The sequence below is a fragment of the Anopheles cruzii genome, chromosome 2 (assembly GCF_943734635.1).
Source record: "Anopheles cruzii chromosome 2, idAnoCruzAS_RS32_06, whole genome shotgun sequence".
In the NCBI taxonomy this organism is placed as follows: Eukaryota; Metazoa; Arthropoda; class Insecta; order Diptera; family Culicidae; genus Anopheles; species Anopheles cruzii.
The window spans coordinates 29,719,724-29,745,678 of NC_069144.1; the positions used below are offsets into that span (position 1 = coordinate 29,719,724).

Below are 25,955 nucleotides of genomic sequence, written 5' to 3' on the forward strand. Positions count from 1 at the left end.
ATGGTAAAAATATGACGAAGCAGTGCTCTGGGAATCAATAAATGTTTAATGTCAAAATCTTTATTCAGGTTCATCGAATCAATGTGTACAACGCTACATTATTTGTATCTTATATGTGTCCATGTTTTTAAGCCGATGCTTTTCCAAATATATATTGTTTTATTCGTCTCCATATTTCAATTACACTACCTCATCCCTATTGCGTTTTTTAGTTGTGTTACTATTTTACAAATAAATATTTTTTATGTACTTCCACCGCACGCGAAACACGCCAGTGGCTGTTACCGCAATAGTAAACATAAAAACCATCACGAGCTTAGATCAATAGTTCTTCGACTGCCACTCTCAAATTCGGATCAATTTGTTGCTTTCTGCCTTGTGAACGTACGTGAAGATACAAACAAATTCAACAATCCAATTTCAGATGACGACAATAAGCAGCTTTTTAAACAAATGAATATTTAGCGTAGATTTGTGTTTTGCTATAAATACGTCCTTTTCCATGATTCGAGAATAAATATTGCAGTCATTTTGAATTCCACGGGTGTTGGGGTAGTTGAGCAGAATGCACTGTCCGTTTATCAGATATTTAGTTGGTAACGTGGTTGCATGTAATGGAGAAGAAAAATGCAATAGTCTCAGATTAGTTTTGAGTAGGAATCTATCTGCACGCCATTACACAAATATAGACTCTTTTCGTATGTGTTTGATATCTATCGTAGTTTACGCGAGAAATTTGCAATAAAAGTGGCTATGTTACTTTGCGGTAGTAGTAAATTACATATCTGTACAAAACGAACAAAGATTTATGACAAGTAGAGAAGAGTTTTGCTGTAATTTTTTGGTCATTTTCGATTTGTCATTTCTTTTATTGTACTGTGTGCATCGCGTGTACATTATTGCATGAAAGGGTACGTGCGTGACCAACGAATGCTTGACGCACAGTTTTGAACGCTCTCTGTTTCTTACTCGCCTTAGCATTATGTTGTACATCAGGATTGCAGCGTAAGTTTTAACCCATAATTGACGCGCAAAGAGTAACAAACAACGCGAATAAGGATAAAACGACCCTCGCCATCGTCTTCGTCTTATTCTAGTACGGTTTCTTTTGCCTTTCTGTAAAGCGATGTTGACAGCGCATTCTGAACTAGATAAGGTTATATTAGGAAGTGTGCATAATCTTGCCTGCGTCTTCTTGTACCATATTTACTCAGCAAGTAATACTGACTGAACCGGGACTGAAAGTTGGCCTATGCACTCCACAAACAACCACAAACACACGAGACTTAGGTACGGGAAGAGATCTTATCTATTTTGGAAGAAGTAAAATTTAAGCTAAAACAGATAATAAAACAACAAAGCCATAATTGTAGACAAAATATGACAACGCGATTTTGTTGTTAACTTTTGTCCGTAGGCTTATTCGGTCAAAGAAAATCTGTCTGTCAAACATAAATCCGATCCTACAATGCACTAACGCAATACTAAACCGTCGTCAAATCTAATCCAAATGAGGAAAAAGGAATATAATTCGCGCTAAAGTATATCGGTGGTGAACGGTAAACAGGTGTGCCCACTTACAGACGACTAAAGCTAGTTTTGTGGCCTTGGTTTGCTTGCTGGTTCGACTTTTGGCAGTACACTATGGCTCAGCGTAATGACGTCTGTAAGCTACCTCCGACGTCGAGCAAACGGTGTTCGATGCCCTTCTTCCATCGTTCCACTCAGCACGGCAAACACGCAGAGTAAATGGCGAGTTCGTAAATAAATCATAAAACGGTTGAGTTTACCACTCGAAAACAGTGTGTTATTTTCTGCATTTTCGCAAAACAAAGGTAAAATCCACATAAAGTACATACGACAAAAGAGAATGGCTTCTATCATATTATAAACCACATTTATCTCCATAATTACAACCATCGACTGCCTACAACAAACACATACACAGCGTACGACTTAATATACAACAAAATGAAAAACATTGAGCGCGTTCGTACCTAACGTATATACAGTAAACTACTAGTGGTTTGCCGGTACGGTAGGTTTCGTTTGTTTGTGTACCTCTGGGTCGTGTATTTTGTTGGCGTGTGCTTTTTGTCGTAAGGACGCAGAACAAATGCTTTCTTAGTATCACAATCTTCACAGAATTTCTCGCTTCTTTCACTTCCCGACCGACTTTCAACTGATCGCTGCTCTCCGAGTAGTGTCGCCACTAGTCTGAACCACTTTTCAACAGAGTGTGGACTATCTGCAAACTATAAACATCACGAGACGGTTGCTGGTGCCCAATGTTTTCTAGCAATACCGGGACGGGTAAGGTTGATTCTTTTTGTCTAAATAACATCAAAATTTGTTGCTTTTGTTTGCTTCTAATGCACAACGAAAGCCAAACTGGAAATCAACATTGAGTAAAAAAGGGAACAAATTAGAAAACATCATTTGCCTACCGTGTGTCCCGATTTACTACCTTTGTTTTGAATAGCGAAACGGACATGATCGCGTATTGCACATGAAAATTTCGCACAAAGGGTCTTTCTCCTTTTGCGTGTTTTTAATTCTTCTAAAAATCCTCTTTTGCTCAATGAACTGCATCAAGTGCCCTCTACTCTACTCTCGCAGCATGTCTCTTATTCTCTCTTGCTCACCCTTCTCTATTCAAACTCGGACAACCGTCGTACTATTCCGTAGCTCAGTAGCATTCTTCGCAAATTTCTGTCAGAATCTGCTTGAGACTGTCCAAACCGCGCAGAAATCCACTATCCGGTCCGTGGTGTACCTTGACGTTTGCGGTGGCACAAAACGATGCGCCACCGTTTTTGATCTCAAACGTTGTGTGCGCAAAGTCGATCATTCTCACGTCTGCCATTCCGACCGTGCTAGATGCTCCGTTACCAAGGCTAGCGGCTCCACCAACACTGACTCCGCCCAGTGAAGCAGATTTCGATTTGGAACTAAGTTTCCGGCGCAACGGTATGGAAATAGCACCCGAGGAGGCTGTTCCACTGGCCGAGGAACCTACGAGATTTGATTTTTTAGCGATACCACCAGCTCCACTTCCGGCAGTACCAGTACCACATTCCTTGCCGCGAGCTCGTTTAGAACTCGTGCCCGTCATCTTCTGACGCAACAGCTGCCGTTCTTCTTCCTCATCGTCCACTTCACCCTCTTCCTCGTCGTCATCGACCTCTTCATCTTCGTGGTAGCCGGCATCCGAGTTGTCATGCTGCCCAGCACTCGCACCGTCGACCGCACCACCTCCATTACCGGTACTATTTCCGAACGTGATGGAATCGCGATGGTCCTTGAACGTCGCCACTGAATCACTGCCGAAGGCACCAGGTCCGCTACCATCGGGCGCTGCGTTTCTGTTACCGCTTTTGGTGCTGTCGAGTATGCTGTGCCCGAACGTAATACTGCTTGTACTGAACCCGCCGCCGTCTACCGTGTGGTGGCCGGCGGGTTTTCGACTGGCTTCGAAACTGGCATCAAAATCGGAGCTAGCGTCCGGCAGGTCGGTCGTTGCCGTTTGAGCGTGACTTGGTACAACGAAAGCCGCCACATAGTCATCACTGCTACTGTTGCTATTGCTGCTGTAGTTCATCCACGAGTCCATCGAATGCGGGCTGGAGCTGTTCATGGGTTGAGCAGCGCTCGCAGCGCTGATCGATCTGGCCGAAGGCAGCGGCAATGGAATAGCTTTGCTCGCCAAAGACGTCTCCTCCGTTGTTCCAGGGTAGACGGTTTCCTCCGATATTGGTACAAAAGGAACCTTAGGGTCTGTGCTGCGGCGTTCGCAAGAACTGCCGCTTTGTTCCCCATGCCGGCTGTTGTCTACAGTCTCTGCGACCGCAGCAGCCTCACCACCGGCCAGATTGCGAAAATGTTGCCCAGGAAAAATCGGTGTGGTTTCAGAGGCAGGCGCAAAGGCTTCACCGCCCGTTGTTGTCGTGTGAGCAGTTGGAACACGTTTGGGTCCGAAAGTTGTCGATGGCATCGGAGATTCCTCGTTGGATGATGAGTGCAGAAACTGTTCGATCGAGCTGTTTGATGCATCCGCGTCGTAGCAGCATGAATTCGACTCCGTCTCCAGCAGATGGTAATCACCGGCGTCCGAAGGGTAGGTACTATCCGTTACCGTCACCGGATCTTCGTAACCTTCGTAAACTATCAACAGCGAGCTGCAATGGAAAACATTGTTTAGTAACGGAAAACATTCTTTCTAACGTTTGCCATTCCTTACCAAGAGTAGAAGCGGTAGCTGGACTGTTTCTCAATCACACGCCGTAGCTGCTCCAGCTTATCCAGCACTTTGGCGATTACCTTGACCCGTAATCGATAGCCATTGTGGAAGAAGTTCTGCAACGCACCCTTGAACCCATCCTCGTTCAGCTCGCGGCCCCAGTATTTGTCACGCTTCATGTAATGATCGAGATCGGCCTGGTAGACCTGCATGCCGCATAACCGAACACCTAAGGAGGCTGACGTGCTCGCGGCACACTTCGCCATCTGTTTGCTACGTTTCTCAGCAGATGCATCGTCACCGTGTTGCCGGGTGCCCATTTTGAGATCGAGAATACACGGTTGCCGATATGCCGACGTGATGTTTTCCAACATTAGAAAATCTGAGATCCAATCGTCCAGAGTGTGATGAATGAACATGGAATGAATATAAAAAGAGAACATTTGCGGTTGTTAGTGCATCATAAAATAGTCAAGAACACAATTCCTTTGCAGAGAACGCAGCGACTCAACAATGGTGCCGGCAATGATGTCAATGAATGATGAGAATAAAATGATGCGCAACGATTTGTAGACTGTTGTGTCCAGCTATGCCACAGCCTGCAGCTGTAAAAAATGATTTATTGCTTTGTTCCGATGACGACTAAATGCTGCTGCTGTAGCCTTCTTGCCGATTGTTGATAGACGCGTGGCGACGATATTTAATTTCAACGTAAAAACTACCGCTAACTGTAGAACGCAGATGTAGCACATATGAATGGTACGAGCACAAATCAGTTCTAGTCCTCACAGCACTTTTCGACTACAACAGCGGCCCAACGGCCAGCAAATGTACGCAATTGTCCAAGATGGAAAAGGCAATAAAGTCTCTTAGAAGCTCGCAAGTTATGTCCTAAGACATCGCGGTTGAGGCATATTTTTCTGTACAGCAACAATTTCAATGGCATTGGATGCAAGGAATGCGAAATTTATGTAAATGAACGATGCGAAACACAAAACACGACCAGACCAGGGGATTAAAGCACACGGAGTCACTTCCACAATCCGTCCGAGGTTTATGAACAAATTAAATGAAATGGATTTCGGAATCGGAAGCTAAATCAACACTATAGTTAGCGAAAGGTGCATGAAGAAGCGCTTGTTAAGATCGCGTTCCTCTTAGAGCGTCCAGCATGGAACGAAAAGCACGTATATTGTGAAGCCTCGGTGGTAACTGATCGGTTGGATGATGTTTCGGGTCTCACAAAAAAGGGGACTCTTGAACGCCGTGCTACTACGCGAACGCGATACTAACATTGCTTATTAGAGTTGTCTATCTGTGCAATACTTTTTAACACTTCAGAAGGTATTCCATTTTTATGTATTTTCATCCTGCAAGTAGAAGAGTAGAGAAAGAGAAAACCGATATTAGAGACGAACTGAACTATTTCCTTAAGCAAAAACTAGATTTTCTGTGATTTTTTTGGGTGAGTTTTAGCTTTTGGATGTTGAAACGAATTGGGTGCGCACTCTATGCCAGGAGGACAAAGTTACTGTCGCTGAGCGGTGAGAGTGCAGCAAAGGATGATGATCCTGACGCATTCCAGCTGATCTGGATCGGGCAGAGGATGGTTGAAGCATCCCTAAAAGAAAAGCATATTTAATGTGCGTAAGCGGCACGCAACAGTGGTTCGGTTTCGGGACAACGATTGACACACCCGAAAAAACTTGCGGCATATGCGGCACGGACAAGGGACAAACCAAACAGACTCAACAGAAAATAAGCAGCAGCGTTTGCGATGAGATCGATCATCGTCCGAACACGTCGATCGGCCTGTACGCGGTTGAGTTTGCCTTTCCGAAGCTACACACACACACATGCGCGCAAAACCACGCAGAACTCGGTCTATATGATATCGATGTGCTGAAAAGGTACACCGTAAGCTAACACCAAACATCTATCTGCTCGGCTGTCAACTACTAACCGTAGCACTTCTTCGCGTTTCCTCTTCGAAGCCGCCGTCTTCCGTGCGGAATCTTCACGGAAGCTGGGCGAGTAGCGCTTCTCGAGCTTCGAGCCACCCATGGTTGCTGCTTGCATCACACCTGCAACGATAGGAAAGAACGCAAGCATTATTTTAAAACAGAAAAAAACTGTACAAACATATTCACATTGACTTGTCGATTCTTCGTTTTCGTTTAGTACACGTGGAATTGAAAATGTTGTTTCACGTGCTACACCTTCAACGCCACAGTGACATTGACGGGGTGGTGAGAGTCACGGACAACCAAAAATACTAGCGCCTAGCGTGTGCTAACTACAATGTACACCGTAACATCATCGCGTTCTTAGGCCTTGCACTCAATGGAGACGCCTAGTGGCGCATGATTATTTTATTTTAGGCTTTTATTTCCGCCGCGTTTCGGTTACATTCGACTAAACCAACCAAAAGCATACTTAGTACCAAATCAAACCCCTTGGACAACCCGGTTTTTCAGATACTGATTGATTGGCACTCGGTTTTGCCTTATAAAATGCGAGTTGACCTTCACCGAAGCTTCTGCGGTAGAGTGATACAGCTACGAAACACGCTTAAACGTATGACTAGCGACGCAATATGCTCTAGCGTCTGAAAAGTAAGTTGCGTATAGCCATGGCAACAGAAAAAAAAATCGCAAGAAAATCCTAACCGAAAACCAACACCGAAAAGAAAGTAAACTGTCGCTCCATCACCACACACGGATGAATACTAAACCGTAAACACACCACAACCACGCCATATTGCCAACGGCATCATTCCTCTTCCACATTCTAAATGTGATGACCAAAAGCAATAAAGTGACACGTAACAGATTCTTCTCATAAAAAATTGTTTAATATAGGATATATCACGGAATGCAACGGTCGTGTTTCTTAACGTATGTAATCCCTGGCACAAGAATTCGTGTACAAATATTGATATTCGTTTTGCTTACATTTTGCCATTCGTTACACAACCGGTCTTGATGTATTTTGGTTCACGAAAAATATGATATTTCTGTGGCAATCAATTATTCTCTTTAATAAAAACGATACTTCCAATGCGCATTTTCCAAACCATTTTTGTGGACACTTCAGATACAGTCAAAGACCGAAACATTTCCCTGTTTTCAGCCAACCACTCAACCATGTGTTTTCCAATACTGACTAAAAGTTGTGGCGCCGCACTGAAGTGATGGTGGCGCCAAACTGAGATGCTCTACGCATTCCTAATTCATACGCAAATTTCATCCGCACATTGAGAGTCCGAGGAGGACGATTGGTGCACATCAAATCAAGTGAACGAATTCAAGCACGCAAATTCCAACATTAACAACCGATCCGAAATCCCATGCAAGAGTATTTGATGGATTTCTTTTACATTTGAACGTTAAAGGCTACAAACACCGGAAAATCTTGAAAAATACGCAGCCAATAGCCACTTGATGAAATTCTATATCAAAACAGCTCCGGGGGACATTGCAAGCAAAAAGGAGCAAATGAAGCGCAATAAAAGGTTACGGCAGAAGAATTTCGAGTAGAAGAGAGTGCGCCCCTCTTTAGTATATCTTCTTTTGGAATGTTTTTGGATTCTGCTACGTAGCCTCGTCGGGGAGTTGTTTTGATCTGAGGCAGAGCAATTCTGTGAATGGGGTCGGTTGAACGTAGGAAGATAGTCTATGGAATGTGAAGAATTTGTATCGGTGGCGTCCAACTACCGCTAAAGTAGCCCGCGAGTAATGACAAACTTCACTTTTAATTAACTAAACCTAATTGATCCATGGCTAAGTGCACACTAAGATTTGCAACACCGATTACGCATTTGCCGCCTAAACTGATACGTAACTTGCTGATGCGAAAACGCTGCACGAAGAACGCAATAAATAGAATTGCATCGACTAGGGAGTTCAACTTTGAACCATAGCAGCGCACACGTAATACGCAAATGCAACACGCCCTCTAGACAAACCTGCAAATGCAAAGCGCATTATCGACGGAAAGGCTTTTTCTTCCATACAATCTACGCATTACGTATTGAGCCCATGAAAGTAGTGCAGCGCTGCAAAATGTACCTTAAAATGTGCAGCTACAGACATTTAAAGTTGGAGACAAAAGTAGGATCGTGTACTACTGTGGCTTTTATTGTTAAACCTTTTCAATAAATGCAGATTAGGTTTAAACCTTCAATGAACGGCGCCGTGTGTAATGGGATTAGTTGCGCAAAGCGAAAAAGATGACCTCTTTTACATAAGCATCTTTATAAAAAGGTCCCGGGATAGTTACATGTTGTAGAATGCTGTGGAAATTTAAAAACTACAGCAGCCTTCAAAATTTACGATCTATTTATAAATATAGTTAGTTTAAATTGTCACATTTTCACAAAAATGCATCATGCTTGAAGATGAAGTTTCTCGCTCGTCGTTCCATTGCAAGGCAGCAGAGAGTAAAAATAGCTCATTGGAAATTGTTTACTAAAAATAGTCAGCAGATTATTAGTAGTTGCCCACCTTCCACTCAAACTATTACGCATCGCATCGACTTTTCTTGAATAAAACATTCAATAACCAACCTAACAGCAAGAAGCTACCGACCTTCAGCATGCCGTTTCCAGGGCAACAAGGGTTTCCCGGGGAGGACTTGCTTTCTTCGGCTTAAACCGATTGCAACACACCTAACCAAGCATTAATCACCTAGAGCATTGGTTTTACTAACCGAGTGAGGCGAACAAAATGCTACTATTTCGAGGCAGCACCAGCTGTTGGCTTTCTTTGAACTTTACAACCCTCGCGCGAATGGTGACACACACTTGGGAACGATTATAAAACGACGCTTCGATCGCGCGCGGTGTTGCCATGCGCAAGAGTTAAGGGAAAATTCCATTCCAATGCGCAAGTGGAAGATACCTGGTCACAAGCGACCACTAATCCACAAACGAGAACATTTGCTCTATCGCTGCAAGAAACGCAATGACGAGGATAAAACGAAATTCTACCCTTTCGTTGGAGTCACGTAATTCAACCCAAGGTATATCATTTCGTTCGATTACAAATACAAAGTTCTGATCAAGTGCTGTGCGCAAACCAGATTCGTTAAAACGTACCGAATCGTTTCAAGCACTTATTCAAAAGCAGTTAACGATGTATTTTTCGGCACTAAAATGGTTACAGATTGCTACAAAAAGACACGGAAAACAGATAATTTATAGATCAACATATTTAACAGCACGCAAGCAAGCATGTTTGACGGCTGTGGCCGTAGTAAATGGTAGAATTTCACACGAGAACAGGCCACTTGCCTTGTACCTATTCCTTACATGGATTATGATAATTATTAAAATTCTAAATAGAAATGGTTGTTGGGATTTGGGCGCCCGCAAAAAACTTTTCACAAAATTCCTTCCAGCAAACTAATTGTCATTGTTGTTGGTTTTAACCAGATTGTTCCAGTTAAGGTAAGTAGTAATGGGTAACGTGAGGAAGTGGGAAAGAAATAAAAACACTGTTTCAGTGGCATGGCACGATGACGCTACGCTGCCGGGAGCAAGAAACACCAAGCCAGTAAATAACATCCGAAGATACTACATTCGTTAATCGACCGTGGTCGGTCGGGCGGCCAGTGGAATACGATGTCGCGTCGCACATTCCGTTCTGGCGCCACGTGTTTTTTCAAAGTGCCACATTAAAAACGCCAAAAATAGCATACGCGTCTTGCCTTCTGCCGGACAGCGACCGGACGGAGAGAAATCAATTTCCAAGATTGTTCGAGGGCTGGCCTCGCCGGGAAATGGAGCATGCCTTGGGAGGATTTCCCCGTGCATTCTTTCATCCACTTCAACGAGAACCGCACCGAATGACTCACTCACTTACCTCTATATTTTGGAACGAACTGCTGTATATCGCTGGGAATGTTTTGATAAAACTCAAGTTCACGCAGGTTGAGTGGCTTGATCACAGTACTCTGGTTCAGCAACAGCAATCGGGTGTGACCGCCAACCTGTGGTGAAGAGATTAAGCGTAAATAATGATTGATGCTGGAAAAAACTTGTCCGTTTAAGAAGGAAGGATCTATCGGAATGGGCTTCAATACCTGATTGTTGAGAGGGTAGAGAGCGATCTCGTCCTCATCACTTTCAGTATCGTGGTGCGGGTGCTGCTGATGTTGGTGCAGGTGGTGGTAATGGAGGTGTTGTTGCGTATCCTGCTCATGTTGCTGCTGAAGTGAGTTTTGCAAGTGTTGAGAACCGTCGGTGTGCAACAACAAGCGTGGGTCAGCGATCTCCTGATGAGCGGCGGGAAGGATCAGCCGGTTGCCAGTTTGTCGCCCTGCAAACGGTGATTGTTGCGCCTGATGCTGCTGCACATCCTTCAAGTACGCGGACAGATTATCGCCAGGTTTGGTTACATAAAATGCATCAGTAGCATGAGATCGCTCGTGCTGCTGGTGCAAACTGTGTTGCTGCTGCTGCTGCTGCTGCTGTTGTTGGTAGGCAACATTGTGCAGCTGTTCTTGGTGTTGTTGCTGCTGCTGCTGCTGATGTTGCTGCAGTTGGCGACTATTGGTGAAGTTGTGGAAATTGAGTTGCTGCAAATTTGTAGGTACATGTTGCGCCGTAGTACGTTCAATATCTCCCATGCCCCAATCGCCCAGAAAATATACCATACCCTTGTATCGCAAACTGTGTTCTTGGCCGGTGGAAGTTAATACCGCCGCCGTATTTCAAAATTAGGCTAAAAATTTTGCGAGGGATTTTTGTGGCTATTTTGCCGGACTGGACTTGTTTGGCCGAACCAATCAACAGACAGCTGTTACTTGATAATAGACAGTGTGTCTCGTTTTCCTATTTGCTGAAACGCTGGCTCGATATAATCTGTAAAGCACAAAAAAAGCATTTGTAAAATAAAATGTGTACCAACTTTTGCAACATTCCAAAAAATATTTAAAATATGTGTTTCATTCACCGAGGATAAATGAGTGAAAGGATATCCAATTGAAATAACAATTCTTGCCAACTAGATACTATAAATTATGGTAAAGACTTTCTGCCAATTTACACGTAGACATTCAGGTAACACACTTAGAACTCGACTCGTGCCGTAAGTGTAATATTTTAGTAAGCATCAGACCGGCGATTAAAATTGTTTGAAAATTCACTTGACGTATGACGTTGAACCAGAGATAACCAGTAATCGATCGACCCGCAACAAAGCGCATCAATTAACGGCAACGAGAAAAGGGCAAAATAAACAATGCTGGCATTTTTCATGTAATTTCGCACGTGGCAAACAATTAGAGAGCTCGCAAGATCACGAGAGAGAGCGTGGCGACCGAGAGGTGACATTTGATTCGATGGCTCGTTTCAGTTTGTGACTTGACTCATCTTGCCTAATGAGCTGCCCTATAAATAAGAGTGCGATGCAATCGTAGTAGGGCCCGAGCCACATGCAGCAAACCGAGCGCGGCAGCAGCACATGCATCACTAACAATCAGGAATTGAATGAAGACACGCTGCTGTATCTAGAAGCGTATCGCCCGTGGTAACCGAACGAACCCCGAAACTTCTCCGCGCTTAAAAGATGATCAAAACTTTCGAGGAGTCCCTGATAAAGCGGTATGTCTGCGCTCCGAACGGGGATGACGGAAGCAAGCGCACCCCAGGACTTACGTAAGTGAGCCGTAGATTGGTGGTAATTCCCAATCCGATGGCGATGTGATGCTGTAGCGACGATGACAACGAACGGCCCCAGCCTTTGACATTACACAAACTGCACCCGGCAGAGATCCACACACACACACACACACACACGGGGCGATGTAAAAGCCGGGAATGAGGAAACGTGGGTGCCCGTTGACCCGATTCTGAATTGTCTCAATATAATTCGGTTTCTGGCACTTTGCGAAACACGTTCCGATGGACTGGCTACTGGAGCGCTAGAAATTCGATATCGACGGTATCGGTTGTCAAGCAAAACCACTTGCCAGACCGGAGATCCACCTCCCGATCGAACGAACAGACCAATTTAAACTGACCGACCGTGTTCAGAGACCAACCACGAACTGCCGCGCCTGCGAGAAACGCTTTGTTTCGACTCAAATCCGAAACGAATGCTCTCTCTCACTCTCTTTCGGAGAGCTCCGTCTCGCGATTGCTTGACAGTGACGTTTGGTTATGTTTTTGTTTTGATAGCGGATTGAAAATTGGACCGATGCACTCGAGAGTGAGAGAGTCGGCAAAGAGACCCCCGATACTATTTTAGTAACTTTCCACAACCGGTGCGTGCCAAGCACGCGTTCGATTGGAAAATGACTTGGAGCCCCGAATGTCAACCGATCAGCGAAGTGTCGCGGCAACATGCGGGCGTGTCATCAAGCGAAGCGCTCGGACCTCATTTCTGTTGACTATGTGTGGGGGTTAAGATGTCTCGCTGGATGTCAGTGGTCACATCACCATATTATTTGTGCCCAAAACCACATGACATTTAAACTGACTGATGGAAACGATGAGGAGGCGCACTGCGGAAACTAACGGTACGGACCTCAGCGCAAGTTCAAGGGAACACTGTTTACCTCTGATTACTGATCAGTTCGAACATTACCTTGCTGGCATCGAACAGTTGTTCTAGGCGTAACGGTAGAGGCACAAGGACATGATTTGAGGGTATGGAACGGAACACGCACGGAACCCACCGGGGGCGCATGTCAAAACGTCTCACGACGAGGGCTTACGACGATTTCAATCATCTATCCCTTAGACCGCGCTGACGCGTCACACCATGCTCATTTAGCGGAATTCCAGCGGCGGAACAGAATCAGCTGATTGCTTACGCGACCGCACACGCTACTAGGCCGTGCCGCTACGGAGGCGAAGAAGAAGAAGAAGAAACATCCTAAACCCACGCGGCGCTGGGCGACGATTCGGACGATTCTCGTATGGCACGCGCTCGGCCCTCCGCGAGAAGCAGCGATCAAAACAAATCAGACAGCCACCCCATGTGTCAGATGTGGCGTGATGCGGAAGGGACATGATGTACGAGGGGGGGACGTAGCAACAACCGTTACAATACAGTCACCCGCAGTGAAGCAATACACGCGCGAATGGTTCACACACTTGCGCGACTCAAACGTGGCAAGTGTCCGCGAGTTGTCTAATCGGAATGCTACTACGGGCAGATTTTGCCCAGATTGAGGGCACAGAAGCGCGAGAAGGAAGCTGACAGCCGGTCAAAGCCTAATGGCCTGATAAACCAAAATGGCTAACCCGTGAACTGGAAACAATTAATTGTTTTTCGTCAAACACGTAAATTGTTCATTAACGGAAATGTCGAGCATATGCGTCGGTCAATGATAGAATGTAATAAAGAATTAATGTCGCGTCGATTTAGCTCTCTTCACGACACCGTGAGCTTCACGGCGTTCATGACGTTCGCTAGGCCACATCCAGACGCAGCGCACAAGATAATGCGAACATCGCAGACCGTGTCTAAAGATATTGTTTTTCTCAACCTCCATCATCATTGTGGTGGTGCCACTTAGTTTTACGATCAAGTCTTTTATGCGATGAGTAATCGGCATTAGCATGTGACTCACTTTAATATGCACACATACCTATAATACTCGGTCGACCTAGTCCGCGGAACCATACGCACCCTGACTGACCACACGCAACACACAATAGGCAAGTGTCTTCGCAAACTACGCTTGAATAAAATAAAACAGCTGATGAATAGAACAGCAAACGAGTTGTCGTATCGCGCGCGGGGAATTTTGTGCGCATCACGCGTGCATTAACGGAGGGGTTATTCTTGTGAATTCCACAACCAAGCGACAAAACACAAAAACAAAACAAGCACATCCGATTCGAAACGATATGAAAATCCTACTAAAGTAATAGCTAATAGTACCGCGTGCAGTATAGTATTTTGTTTGGACGGTTTTCACCCTTATCTCTGTGCCAACAGGAATTAGCGTAATGTGTGCAGAGTTTCAAAACACTCCATGGAATCGTAAAAGGGCCGCGAGACAGGCGTAGCGTTGTCGAGTCAACACTCGTAGAATGGGTCGAGACAGGCACGACAGTATTCTTTCAAAGACACAGTTCCGGGATATTACCGGTATCGTAACAAACCCGTGCGAGCGTGCCCTAAACGAATTACAAACAATTCCTAGAACCGCACACTTCAGACGCCGCCGTGTCTGTCTCATTGAATACCCTTACGCTTTTTACAGTGCGCAATCGTTGGAACACGTGTACCGGAGAAACCAAACACTCTACGGACGTGCGGCCGATACTTGAAGGGTGTAACTCTGAGAATGACTAAAATTTTCGCCGAATATTGCCGAAGTTAACATAAAAACACCGAGTTGTAAGTGCATTCTGATTCTGAAAAGCCAATTACATCAAAGTAATAAAAAGTTGCACCACTCATCGTGTGTCACCGATTCAAGTTCAAATTTTAATGGTTCAGTGTTTTCATTGATGCAATAAGTAATCGTATTGTGGTCCAGAACTTGCAAACGGAACACTGGCTGTCTGGCCGCCGCTGGAACATTCAAAACAACTCTCGTTTGCACATCTGTTTTGCGGACATAATTACACGCGCTGATTGGAAGCAGGAAACATTGAATGGCAGCAAGCAATCGTTGCCAAAAGGGACACACCGTTTGTGGTCTGCACCACCAAACAGGGGCGGCCACCTGTTTCTACGGAACATTGACGCTTACCAAAGCGAGACGCCACTTCTGTTTCGTAAGGGAAACACTTAACCTTTTGGGAACTATCCAATATTTGTAAACTGCAATTCTAGCCCTAAAACACAGGATGCAAACGAAGACGAGTGGAATGAAAAATACGATCTTTAGGTCGTGGGGCAGGGTACAGAGGTTACATACAGTGATTGATCGCGGTAAAGTAAGTCCTTCAAAGGAGTGATGATGAAATTGGTTTACTGGCTTGGGGAATCACACATGGCCTGCTGCGAATTAGCTGCGTTCAAATGCAGAGGAAAGGCGTCTTGATGTTGCTCAATTCATGTCGCAATGTCTTGATGCAAAAGATGCAGACATTCGCTGCGAATCAACATAAAGTATATTCTCCCCATTGAAACGCTGATTTTAAAGCTGTATCTAAATTTAATTTAAGTATTATTTTCGATGCTCTGTGAATATGCTGACAATGCACCAAAAAAATTGCAATTCCTTGCAGTGCAATTATCTTCGTGCCCTCCACATCTGACCAAGCCTTGAAAACAGCGCTATCACCAGGGACACTTGACGACCTATTGTCGGCGGGTACTCCGTGATGGGCTGAAATGATTTACTATGGCAACGCGAACTCGTTCAATGTCAAGTTCCGCGCTGTGCCGTGCCATCGTCATCCGCCAAAGCGAACTAGGCCTAATGGGCAATGGCCGGTTGGTGAAGGATAAATCATGCCGCATCTACCCGGTTTATGTGCACAGAGGAGGGCTTAGCTGTGCTTAAGCCTGGTAACAACATTAGATCAACATCACTGTTGTTATTTGCGTCTACAGTTGACAGTTTGACGTACACTTCAACAACTCATGTCAGGTGAGATATTTATCCGAATCGTTTGCTCAAACGATAAATTCCAAAAACGGAGCTAAAATTTATAACTACGTTACAACTAAATAAGTTACACTATAACTGTTGTCGAGCGGCGATAGTTTTAATTTTCGTGAAATCTGGATCCATGTTAACATTTTGTCTGCAATTCTCTTCAATCTGACTCCAGATAAGTTTTGGCGATTTTTAAGGAATCACTTCAGGTGACTCACTCAAACGTTAAATGGTATTCGCATCGTAGCGAACTGAATTACATGATAAACACGATGTAAAGTCGATTGGATTTCTGATGCAATAACAAAACTGCAATGCTCTTCAAACTTAACCAATCTTGCACATAAACGCATTCGGGACAGTTTTACCAACGAGCTAAACACTGTTCAAATGGTACACAGCTTAACACGATATGCGGAACCATTGCAACCCGGATTAATACCGGAACACAAGTAAAATCGCGACGGGAAGTTGCCCTGAGCCAATAAGCCTGCCGCAGGTAGGATCAAAATCGACCAGAGATAACAATTGTGAAACTGCTTAACGGTCAAAACAAGGATGTTTTTCGCCAAACATCGCCAACGTCATCAGCGAGCCGCGTTGAGTTAGTAGTAAACAGTTATGTTATCTTGGCTTTAGTCACCTCAGACGCAACGGCGGACGAACCAGTCAATTTCGATCGCGACCGAACAATGAAGTCATATGATATCTTTAAATTTAAAAAAGTTTCTTGCGCCGAACCTAATTTTCAATGTCAATATTATTAGCGCGGGTTTGCGCCTGCGACCACGACCACGACGACGAAAACCGGTATGTCACCGATTCGCTGATCGCCTTTGTAACATCCTGCTGCGAACCGGTTAGCTATGTAGACTACATGTTTCACACATTTGTTATTGGCCCCCCACTCCCGTGGCAATAAATCGGAAACGTTTACTCTGGCATTTTTCAACTTTTGAAAATACCTAAATGTCAACAAGCAAAATAACCTATATCGTCGTGGATGCGATAAAAATAAAACGTTCGGTAGATAAAAATAAGACACCTGGGGGTTTCCACATTAAAAATAAATTTGTCCAAATCATTGTTTCGAGAAAAATGTGTTGAAGTTTTGCAGAAACAAATGAAACGGAGACGGATTTTGCCTGCCTTTTTGAGATCACCTCGCGCTCGTGCTCTCTGAGATTGTGATGGACAGTTGTCTAGTGAAATATGCCGGGCAAGGAGCTTCTCGGTAGATAAAGCAGTCTGTTCCCGCTCGTCTACGCCTTGACCTTGACAACTTTTCTAGTGGACAGAAGAAGAGCGATTGTCAATCATGTTCGTCGAATTCTGCAGAGAATTGAGAGTGATTGTTGGTAGAAATGTATGCAGAGCGAGCGCCGCCAATGTTTACGTAGTACATCTGGCCGTTTATACATCCCAAAAGGAAACCAGCAACTGTGATTGGTCGAAATGGATCGATTTGGGGGGCACGTACAATTATGGCCCACCATTAGCATGTTTTGCGTTGACTTACGTTCAGTATTGCCGCCGTTCAAAGTTGTTAATCTTTAATGCGTTTAGGATGTGTTTGCTGAAGCTCGAGAATGTTTTCTGCTAACATCACGACTATTCTGCGTTCTATCTCAAAACTAGAGTTCACCGTTTGCATGACGCATTGAAAGACTATCGCGTAGCGTCTTTCGGTACGTCATCGCCAGCAATTTACAAATGTTTGCCAAAGACAACAAACACTTCAGCGCTCAATTCCGCAGTGGGGCCGAAATTTTAACCATATACGAAATAGAAGAGGAGCGTACGGTTGTTTCGTTTGGCCCAGCACGGTATCGATTTTGAACCTTTTCTATCTGCTTTCATTTGCATGCGATGGTAAAAAATGTAATGACCGAAATAGATACAAAAAAAAGCAAAACATACACTTCACAGTCCGGCCCCCAACGAACCGACAGGGCGAGAATGAGTCAGTGATGCGCCACTGCGCCCGTTTGGATGTTGTTGTTGGTGCCCGCCCCAAAAGATCAGATGCTTTTTGTGGCGGAATTTGGTTTGGTCATTTTGTATCGATCCCTGTCAATAAACTGGACACCCCACATTTCCGAATTATCGACACTTTGTCGGCCATCGAAAGGCGCCCGTGCCATATTTCACTGACGTCCCTAGCGGGGTGTGATAACGCTGTCTGGTAGTTGTAAACACTTGAACAATCACAGGTTGTTTGGCGAATATCCGACTCTGCCGCCGGCCGCCCGCCCGGCTGCAATAAAACGGCACAACAACAATGAGTCATAAAATATCATAAAAGACGCGAACCACAATTTTTGAAACATCTTTATGGTCACATATTCTTTGTTGCTATAAAAATCGCTATCGATTTCGGTGTAGGTATATTATAGCTGCATCTTGGCCGGACTGCACGGGGCATTTCGTTTGTACGAACCATTATCGGCGGTTGGAGATTTCGAACTTCTTTGAACACGTAGATACGTTTATGTAGGGTACGGAACAGGATTTTGTCGCGAGCCAAGCCAAAGCGTCAGGCTTTCTAAACAAACCCCGACTCCAGTTTGTTCCACAGAACCAAAGGAACATTTTTGCCAAGTTTCTTATCAGAAAGCGAAGCGATAAGACCTGTCCATACCCGGCGCAGCTCCCTCACTTACTGCTGGGCGCTGCTACTGCTACTCGTTCGTTTGCTTTTCTACTAAGCGTCTAAAAAAAACAAATAAAATGAAGAAGAAACGCGCAGGTCGTCCCCAGCACAATCTCGCGCGCTGGGTGTCTAGTGTTTGTTTACTGTTTACAAAGACCAGCTGATTCTGCCCCCGGGTGGGCGCGGGGTGTTCCAGACGATCCCATAAGCTTCCCGGAAAGCTAGAAGATCCTCAGGAGCTCCCGTCTTTGTTCCTGTTACCTGTGAGCGGGGACTGTGTTCCTGTAGAAGCGCTTATCTGGCGCGAGACTGTGAGGCACGATCTCGATCGTGGCACATTTTCGGGGACTAGGCTAACGAGGAAGTTGTTTAGAGAGGAGATTTGCCTCGAGCAGTTGATTACGAAACCGGTACCCGCCGGGTTTCCGTGCCCCTTGGACTTTGTCCCTTGCGCGGCCCTCCGCAAAGTCCGTAATGTTCGTCGCGCCACAAAGCAGTTCGTCAAGCGTACACCACGCATCGCAGCTGTTCACCACAGCTACGGTTTAGTGATTGCTTGGCGATTTCGACATCGAAAACATAATGGGCTGCCAGCCTTAGGCCATTGTATTCTAACTGTTTCGTCAGCACAACACCACGCAGTTGCTTCACCACGCAACATGTGCGTCGGGGGCACCGCGGCCGTTGGAGTGTGGTATAAATAGGAATAGTTTTCTCTTATTTTTAACTCTTTTAAACACCAGGCCACCCCACTGACCGTGTGTAGTCGCCCCACTGACCGGCAGCTGTCGTTTCAGGCTGCCTTACCAAATCGGATCAGCGCATCTAAATACCGTGATGTAATACACCTCTCTGTGACGAACGTGCTTGCTCTGCCTCGCTAATACATCTTCCTAGTTGTATTGTTTTTGTGTGACGGTGTGGACATGTGCTTCACAGAACTCTGCACCCGGACACCCGTTTTATTGCTTTCGCCATAATGCAACGGTATCGCCTCCTGGTGGGGAACGGTTCATTTAGTGTACGATAAGCGTGAAAATGCCACCTCTTTTCGATGCCCTGGTTGCACGATCAGTTGAACGATGAAAATCATGTACATATTAGGTGTATGAATTAACTATTGCGGTTTTATTCGACATCGACATTCGACATTAAAACATTGCTTCAAACGTATTAATTGTTGTCGATGGGATTTGTCCATCAATAATTTCATTAGGTTTTGAAAGCTCACAATACACCACACCTTTCATATCCCACCATATACTTACTTACTTACTTATCCGGCTACAACCGTCGAGCGGTCTTTGCCTGCTTTAAGGAATCTTTCCACCGCTCGCGGTCGAGAGCCTTCGTCCACCACATCTGGATACCGGCCGATATCGCGTCCCGGTCGACGCAATCTCTCCATCTCACACGGGGCCTACCACGCCCCCTCTGCCCCTCCGGACGGCCTAAGTGGACTTTACGGGCTGGTTCGTCGTCCGCCATTCTCATAACATGACCAGCCCACCGGAGCCTGGCGAGACGCACACGCTGCACGACAGTGAGGTCGTCGTACATTGCGTACAGCTCGCTGTTGTAGCGGCTCCTCCATTGTCCCTCCTCACATACGGGGCCAAATATCAATCTGAGCATCTTCCTCTCGGACGCGGCTAAGAGGGTTTCGTCAGTTTTCGATAGTGTCCATGTCTCAGATGCGTATGTGAGTACTGGGATTATGAAGGTTCTGTATAATCCCAGCTTCGACCGTCGCGACACGAGATGTGAGCGAAATAGTTTCCTCAGACTATAGTATGACCTGTTGGCTGCTAACACCCTGGCGCGAATCTCCTCAGTTATGTCGTTATTGGTGTTAACCTTTGACCCTAGATAGGTGAAGCTCGGGACGACCTCGAACTTTCGGTCACCTATTAGTACGTCACCCCCACGTATGCTCGCCGATGTTGTTGGTGGGGCTGCTGACGGTGGCGCCATTATAAACTCTGGTCTTACTTTCGTTTATCTGCAGGCCGAGATTCTCCGCCGCATGCTCAATCCCTGTGTAGGCTTGAACTACATCGGAGAGCCGTCGACCTATGATGTCTATGTCATCAGCATAGGCCAGGATCTGGCTGGACTTGAAGTAGATTGTCCCTGAGGTCTCTACTCTCGAGTCCCGGATGGCTCGCTCCAGCACGATGTTGAAAAGGATGCAGGCTAGGCCGTCCCCTTGGCGCAATCCCTTGGTGGTAGCAAAGGGATTGGAGAGCTTTCCATCCACCTTCACCTGGCTTGTGACGTTGGTCATGGTCATTCTAACAAGTCTGGTAAGTTTGGCCGGTATTCCGAAACTAGTCATGGTCTCGTACAATTTTACACGGGCTATGCTATCGTATGCGGCCTTGAAATCGATGAAGAGGTGGTATGTGTTCTGTCTGTGCTCAATCATCTTTTCCAAGATCTGCCGCATGGTATCCCACCATATGCACAGCATAAAAGTTGCAAAGTGAATATTTTGCTTTGGTTGTGATGGACCTGGTTTTCCAGGCTGTAACCAGGCCTTTTTGCGTATAGGATTCTCGTAATAACTCCCCTTTTTATCAATAGGGACGATTCGGTACAAGAACACCTTTCTTTTCTGCCGTGCAAGCAGAAACTCGCAAATGGTTTTCTTTCGTTTAATGTCTCTTTCTTTCAATTCATGAAGAACCCAATAAGACATTTTTCTAATCATTCTCACGGCACTCAGGCGATGGGAAACTGTCGAGTGGTCAACTCCTAACATTTCTACAAGTTCTTTTTGTATTTGACATGCATTCCGATCGAGCAATGTGCTCAGATCGTTCTTAGCCTTGAAAGTCAAAATCACCACTTTTTAAGCGTAAGCATGTTCACCGTAAACATCCTTTAAAATATGATGACTTTCGGTAGCACTTTTCTTCATGTAGAAGTAATGAAGAAGTACTCCCCGCGAAAACACTATGTCAAGAACAAAACTCGATATTTTCCGATGCTTAAAAAAGATGTTGTTTAAAACCTTAACCAAAAAACATGTGCTGCGTTCGATGCGTAATGACGTGATTTCATTAAAAAAAATTGGGATATTTTGTGAGTAATGTCATAAAACCGCAAGAATTAATTCATACACCTAATAATATAAATCACATATAACCAATTAGATTGATAGCCTATAGCAACAAGAAGCACACAGTGCAAGCAGCACAAATTGCTCCTCGAGCACCCGAAGAATGTGTCTAGGAGCTCTGAGTTTCTCTGCCACTTACAAGGAATTTCCCTAGATGACCCAACGACGTCAAGGCCCAGCACGACGGTGAACACATGATTTACGTGTGCAATTAAAAACCCTTCTAAGCGAATCCAAAGCGTTACGAAATGCTATTCAAATGGACAGCGGGTTTTGGCAATAGTCAGCCGCCGTCCGTTCGACGAAACCTGCCGCCGCAGGGTGTCTCCCAAATTTAGCACCAAAATTCCTCAATTTTTCATTCCGAAACGGACCGAAATGAAAAGTCAAACGGCTGAAACTAACGCGCGCGCTCGCTACGTCATCAGACCCAGCCTGTCTCCGAGTGATCTGGCCGCTGTGGCGGCCGGTGATTTTCCTTTGGCAGCTTTCCAGCAGGAACCGCGCCCGTTTGGTTGGATGATTTTGGTGGCAAAAATTCCTAAATTGACGCTTTTCTTTTTCGCGTCCATGAGCAAACGGGGAAAATGTGTGTCCCCCCACCGAGGGCAGTGTTATTCATTCAGGCCCATTCATCATGCCCTAACCGCCATTAGACGAAGCCAAACGTTTCGACGCGATTCAGCCACTCTCGTCGTTCGCTCGCTTTTAACTGCATCACACCACCGCCGGACGGAGAGCATCGTTCGAAATCTGTTACCGGGGACTGATAATATGCGACGAGGACACTCTTCAAGTGCACATAAACAGTGCGGTCTCCATCGCGTCATCGCGAGGGAATCGAGAAAAGAAAAGACGTCACTCCGTCATCAGCAATGCCGCCACAGTCACAAGATAACACCCGCTTTGTCGGACAAAAATGTTAAGAAAATTATCAGCCTTGGGCGTGTGGCATTGCTTGACTATTTTTGATAAGGAACCAGGACAATCCAGATGATTTACTATAGATACGGTTGCTCTCAGTACCTCATGGTTTTACAAGCGTCATTGGTCGATGTAGTCGGGGATGTTCCATTCGTTTGACTGTAGCCAAGATGCTGCGGTGCTAATAGGCAACTGACTCTGGACAAGGACAACACATATTAACCCTAGATGCGGAGGAAGATGTCTCTAAGTTGTGCAAATGGAAGTCGTCGTTAGAATACTGCTGACCGATTGTGTTTGTAGGAGAAGAAAATAAAACTATCCCATTAAGCTGCCATCCATGGCAATGTAGAATATGGCCCTTGGATATCTCCACTGTAGGCGTGTTCTTGACAGAGCCCGCGAGTATCTTTCTTGTAAACGGTGCATGCGGAACCGGATTCGAGGAACGTGCTAACGACACATAGGTTCGGCACATAACGGCACAACGGTGTCCGTCGTCTCGGGCGTACCGGAATCCCCGCGAGTCAAGGTCATCGGTTGCGTTTACAGAGAGATAACCTTTTGCCTACCACAGGCGCCGTGCAGTGATCGATACGAGGAGAATACGAGGCGCTGTGGCGGCGAGGCGAAGTATAATTGTCGATTAACGGCTTCTTTCCGCTTCCGTTGACTTCTTCCTGCTCGATGCATCCGCAGGTTCTTCGGGCGGTGGGATTTGTATGTTCGGAAATCTATCCACTAATTGATTGCCCGGTTTTCACGGATCCGGCACACGACATAGCGACAACATTCGGCACCCACTCCCTAGCCGAAATGGTTCGAAAGTGAAATTGCCCCACGGCGAAAGCAAGAATGGTCTTCTGGGTGCTGTTCGCCATTGATGTTTCTGAGGAGCGGGAGTGTGTGTGTTGTGTCCGGTGTTCCGTGCAACGGGACGAATGGAACGTAGAATGGGAAGCTTGCTTATGCTCTGGGGGTCACCGCAGTACGCATGCTCACCAGGTCCGTGATGCGAGAAAACAATGTCCAACATTATGGGGTTAATCGATAAACAAAGTTCAATGGAATTGTCAGTCTCCCAACAGCCCGTAAATAACGTAAAGTAAAAGAACATGTTATTATCTGAGCTGTTTTCAATCTACAAATATAGTCAAACTTTAATCTCGAATGAAATTTGGTAAAGATGAAAATAAACATATTATAACAATAGATGAGACTGACCAGTGTGGACAGGTTTCATCGATATCTACTACAAAACCCTGATAACAGTGTAGAGTACACTTACATGGATTATCCAGTCAATCCTGGAGGTCGATGCTTCGCTTGAGAACCTGGTCAACGACACTGGTTGTAATTCTTTTGCGTTGCAAGTCTCATCTAGACGGAGGCCAAACAGCTGAGTTTAGTTGCGGGCTTTCTGTGTTAATAAGGTGTGTCTAACCGATAGTTTACACGCGACCGGCGTACATTTAAATTTTTCGTAATGCAACGTTTAATGTTTCTCGTTTGGTGCAGTGGATCTTTTGCGTTAGACCCAACTCAATCTTCTCACTCTAGCCAGAAGCAAACCGAGGGTAATGCAGGGAACGGCATCGTAACCACTTTTTCCGTGAAAAATACACAAGTTTAGCCCACGCGGACGCATCGAAAGCATTTGAAAGAAAACAGTGTTTGGATTGATCCTTTGTTTGGTTTGACGAAGTTTGATGTTTAGTTATGATTCGTTCGTCCTTCTCCGGGAAGAAACATTGATACAAAAAAACCTCTGCGAAATCTACCGGGACACGATCGCTCAATCGTCACATAGTAAAACTGGCAGCACGGCCTTGCCTTTACTACCTATCGCACTGCCACTAACTCACTTTCACCAATCTTGCTCTTTTTCTTTGCGTTGCTTTATCTCTCTCTCTCTCGCTCTTCCGCTCAGCCGAGCGTTCACGACGATCTCACTTGCACTTTCCTGGCCACTTCACCGATGTTTAATTTAAATATTATTTATATTTTCGCTTTTAAATCGCTTGCTTTGCACTACGGGTATTGCGACAAAGTAATCAACAACTGTTGGCGCTGTTTTGCTGATATGACTATTGGTATTGCTCACAATTTGTTGGTAACCCTGTTTAGGGTACTCGTTACTCTCTTTCTAGCGTTAGCACGAGATGCCGTTTTATCATGCTCTGCTGCTCCTACGCATTCGACTCGCACGCACGTACGCCAGGCTGATGGAAAAATTCAGATTCAGCCCCCACACACACACTCACACTCGCTGCGAACCACTGTCGAAGCGCTTTTGTTACCCAGCTGGTTCCCCGTTACGTGTACGAACTTGGACGCCTTTCTATGTGTGGAGCACACCACCAAGGATGGAAATCCACCCTATCGAACAATGGCTGCACTTGGATCCAGCAGAGGAGGCCAAATTAGCTACTTTTCCCCCAGCAAATGGCTCTGCCCGATGGAGTGTGTTGATACACAAACGATTGCCTGGGCCGCAGGGTATCGTTGGGACGAATTGGAAAGATTTATTTAGTTAATATTTCGTCAGAAATTCAAACTTTGAGTATACAAAACACGGGCTTCTAGACGCTTTTTTTCACGTCCGCTTGAATTGAGTTGAATTTTTTTCTGGCGTTTCTCCGATCCGATTTTGGAACTTAACTTTGAACCTTACCTTACTTTACCGAACCTGACCAAGTGCCGATCCCTCCCGAATACGAAACTGCGAGAATGACTGCCAGAAAAAACTGCGTGATGTTGCTTGACTTGGTTTGACGCATCTCACAGCATGCCAAACTGACAGCATGTTTGAAAGCTCCGTTGTGGAAGCAGTGTGGAACATGTTTTAAAAAGGGAAACTTTCTAGTCAGCAATATATTTTAAATAAGTTAATCCAGCGCGTAAAAGCCGGATTGGCGGGCACATGAGAAAAGAATAGAATAGTAAATTGCAATAAATTAGAAGTCAATCTTCTAAAGCTTATAGTATTTGAGTTTTGTAAACCAATGTGTAAATAGAAAAAACAACAAAGGCCAAACGATCGCCTAATTCAGTTCGCTATTAGAGATTTCCTCGGATTCATCATTTAAGAATTCATAGAACTATTATTGTAAATGGTAAAAAAAGAATCGCTATAAAGCATCAAAAATAATCTATTGCAAAAGGGAACGGGAAAACGGGTGCATTGCTGGAACGGAATCAATCAATGGATGACAGCCAAACATCTACTTTTACCAAATCAAGTGAATAGCCAATACTAAATATACGTTATCTTTAAAAAAAACCCTATCGCCCCACTGTTTCACGTGAAACAGGTTTTCATCGGCAAGTTGGTTATAAAGCTAAAATAAATAAGTTGAATTCGAGTTTTTGTGTTGTAAGTTTGTCAGTTTATTTATTGTTGTAGTTCTTATTCCATGCATTTCCGAGCTAATGCACCCGGA

General features: G+C 45.1%; 1 protein-coding gene across 1 annotated transcript; it reads right to left on the bottom strand.

Annotated features, from left to right (window-relative positions):
• Positions 1-89: 89 nt before the first annotated feature.
• Positions 90-24,134, bottom strand: LOC128268952 (uncharacterized). Its single transcript, XM_053006268.1, has 7 exons — positions 23,801-24,134; positions 10,325-11,105; positions 10,105-10,231; positions 6,204-6,324; positions 5,534-5,610; positions 4,241-4,622; positions 90-4,178 (listed from the first exon to the last, which is right to left on the bottom strand). The coding sequence occupies exons 2-7, from the start codon at positions 10,895-10,897 to the stop codon at positions 2,690-2,692; spliced, it is 2,769 nt and encodes a 922-aa protein (XP_052862228.1). The 5' UTR covers positions 10,898-11,105; positions 23,801-24,134; the 3' UTR covers positions 90-2,689.
• Between the last annotated feature and the right edge of the window lie 1,821 nt (positions 24,135-25,955).

Coding starts and splice junctions, on each gene's coding strand:
- LOC128268952 (XM_053006268.1), bottom strand. CDS start 10,897: ATGGTATATTTTCTGGGCGATTGGGGCATGGGAGATATTGAACGTACT. Junction 10,232..10,324: donor TCTACCCTCTCAACAATCAG/GTATTGAAGCCC, acceptor TCTTCACCACAG/GTTGGCGGTCACACCCGATT. Junction 5,611..6,203: donor AAACGCGAAGAAGTGCTACG/GTTAGTAGTTGA, acceptor TTCTACTTGCAG/GATGAAAATACATAAAAATG.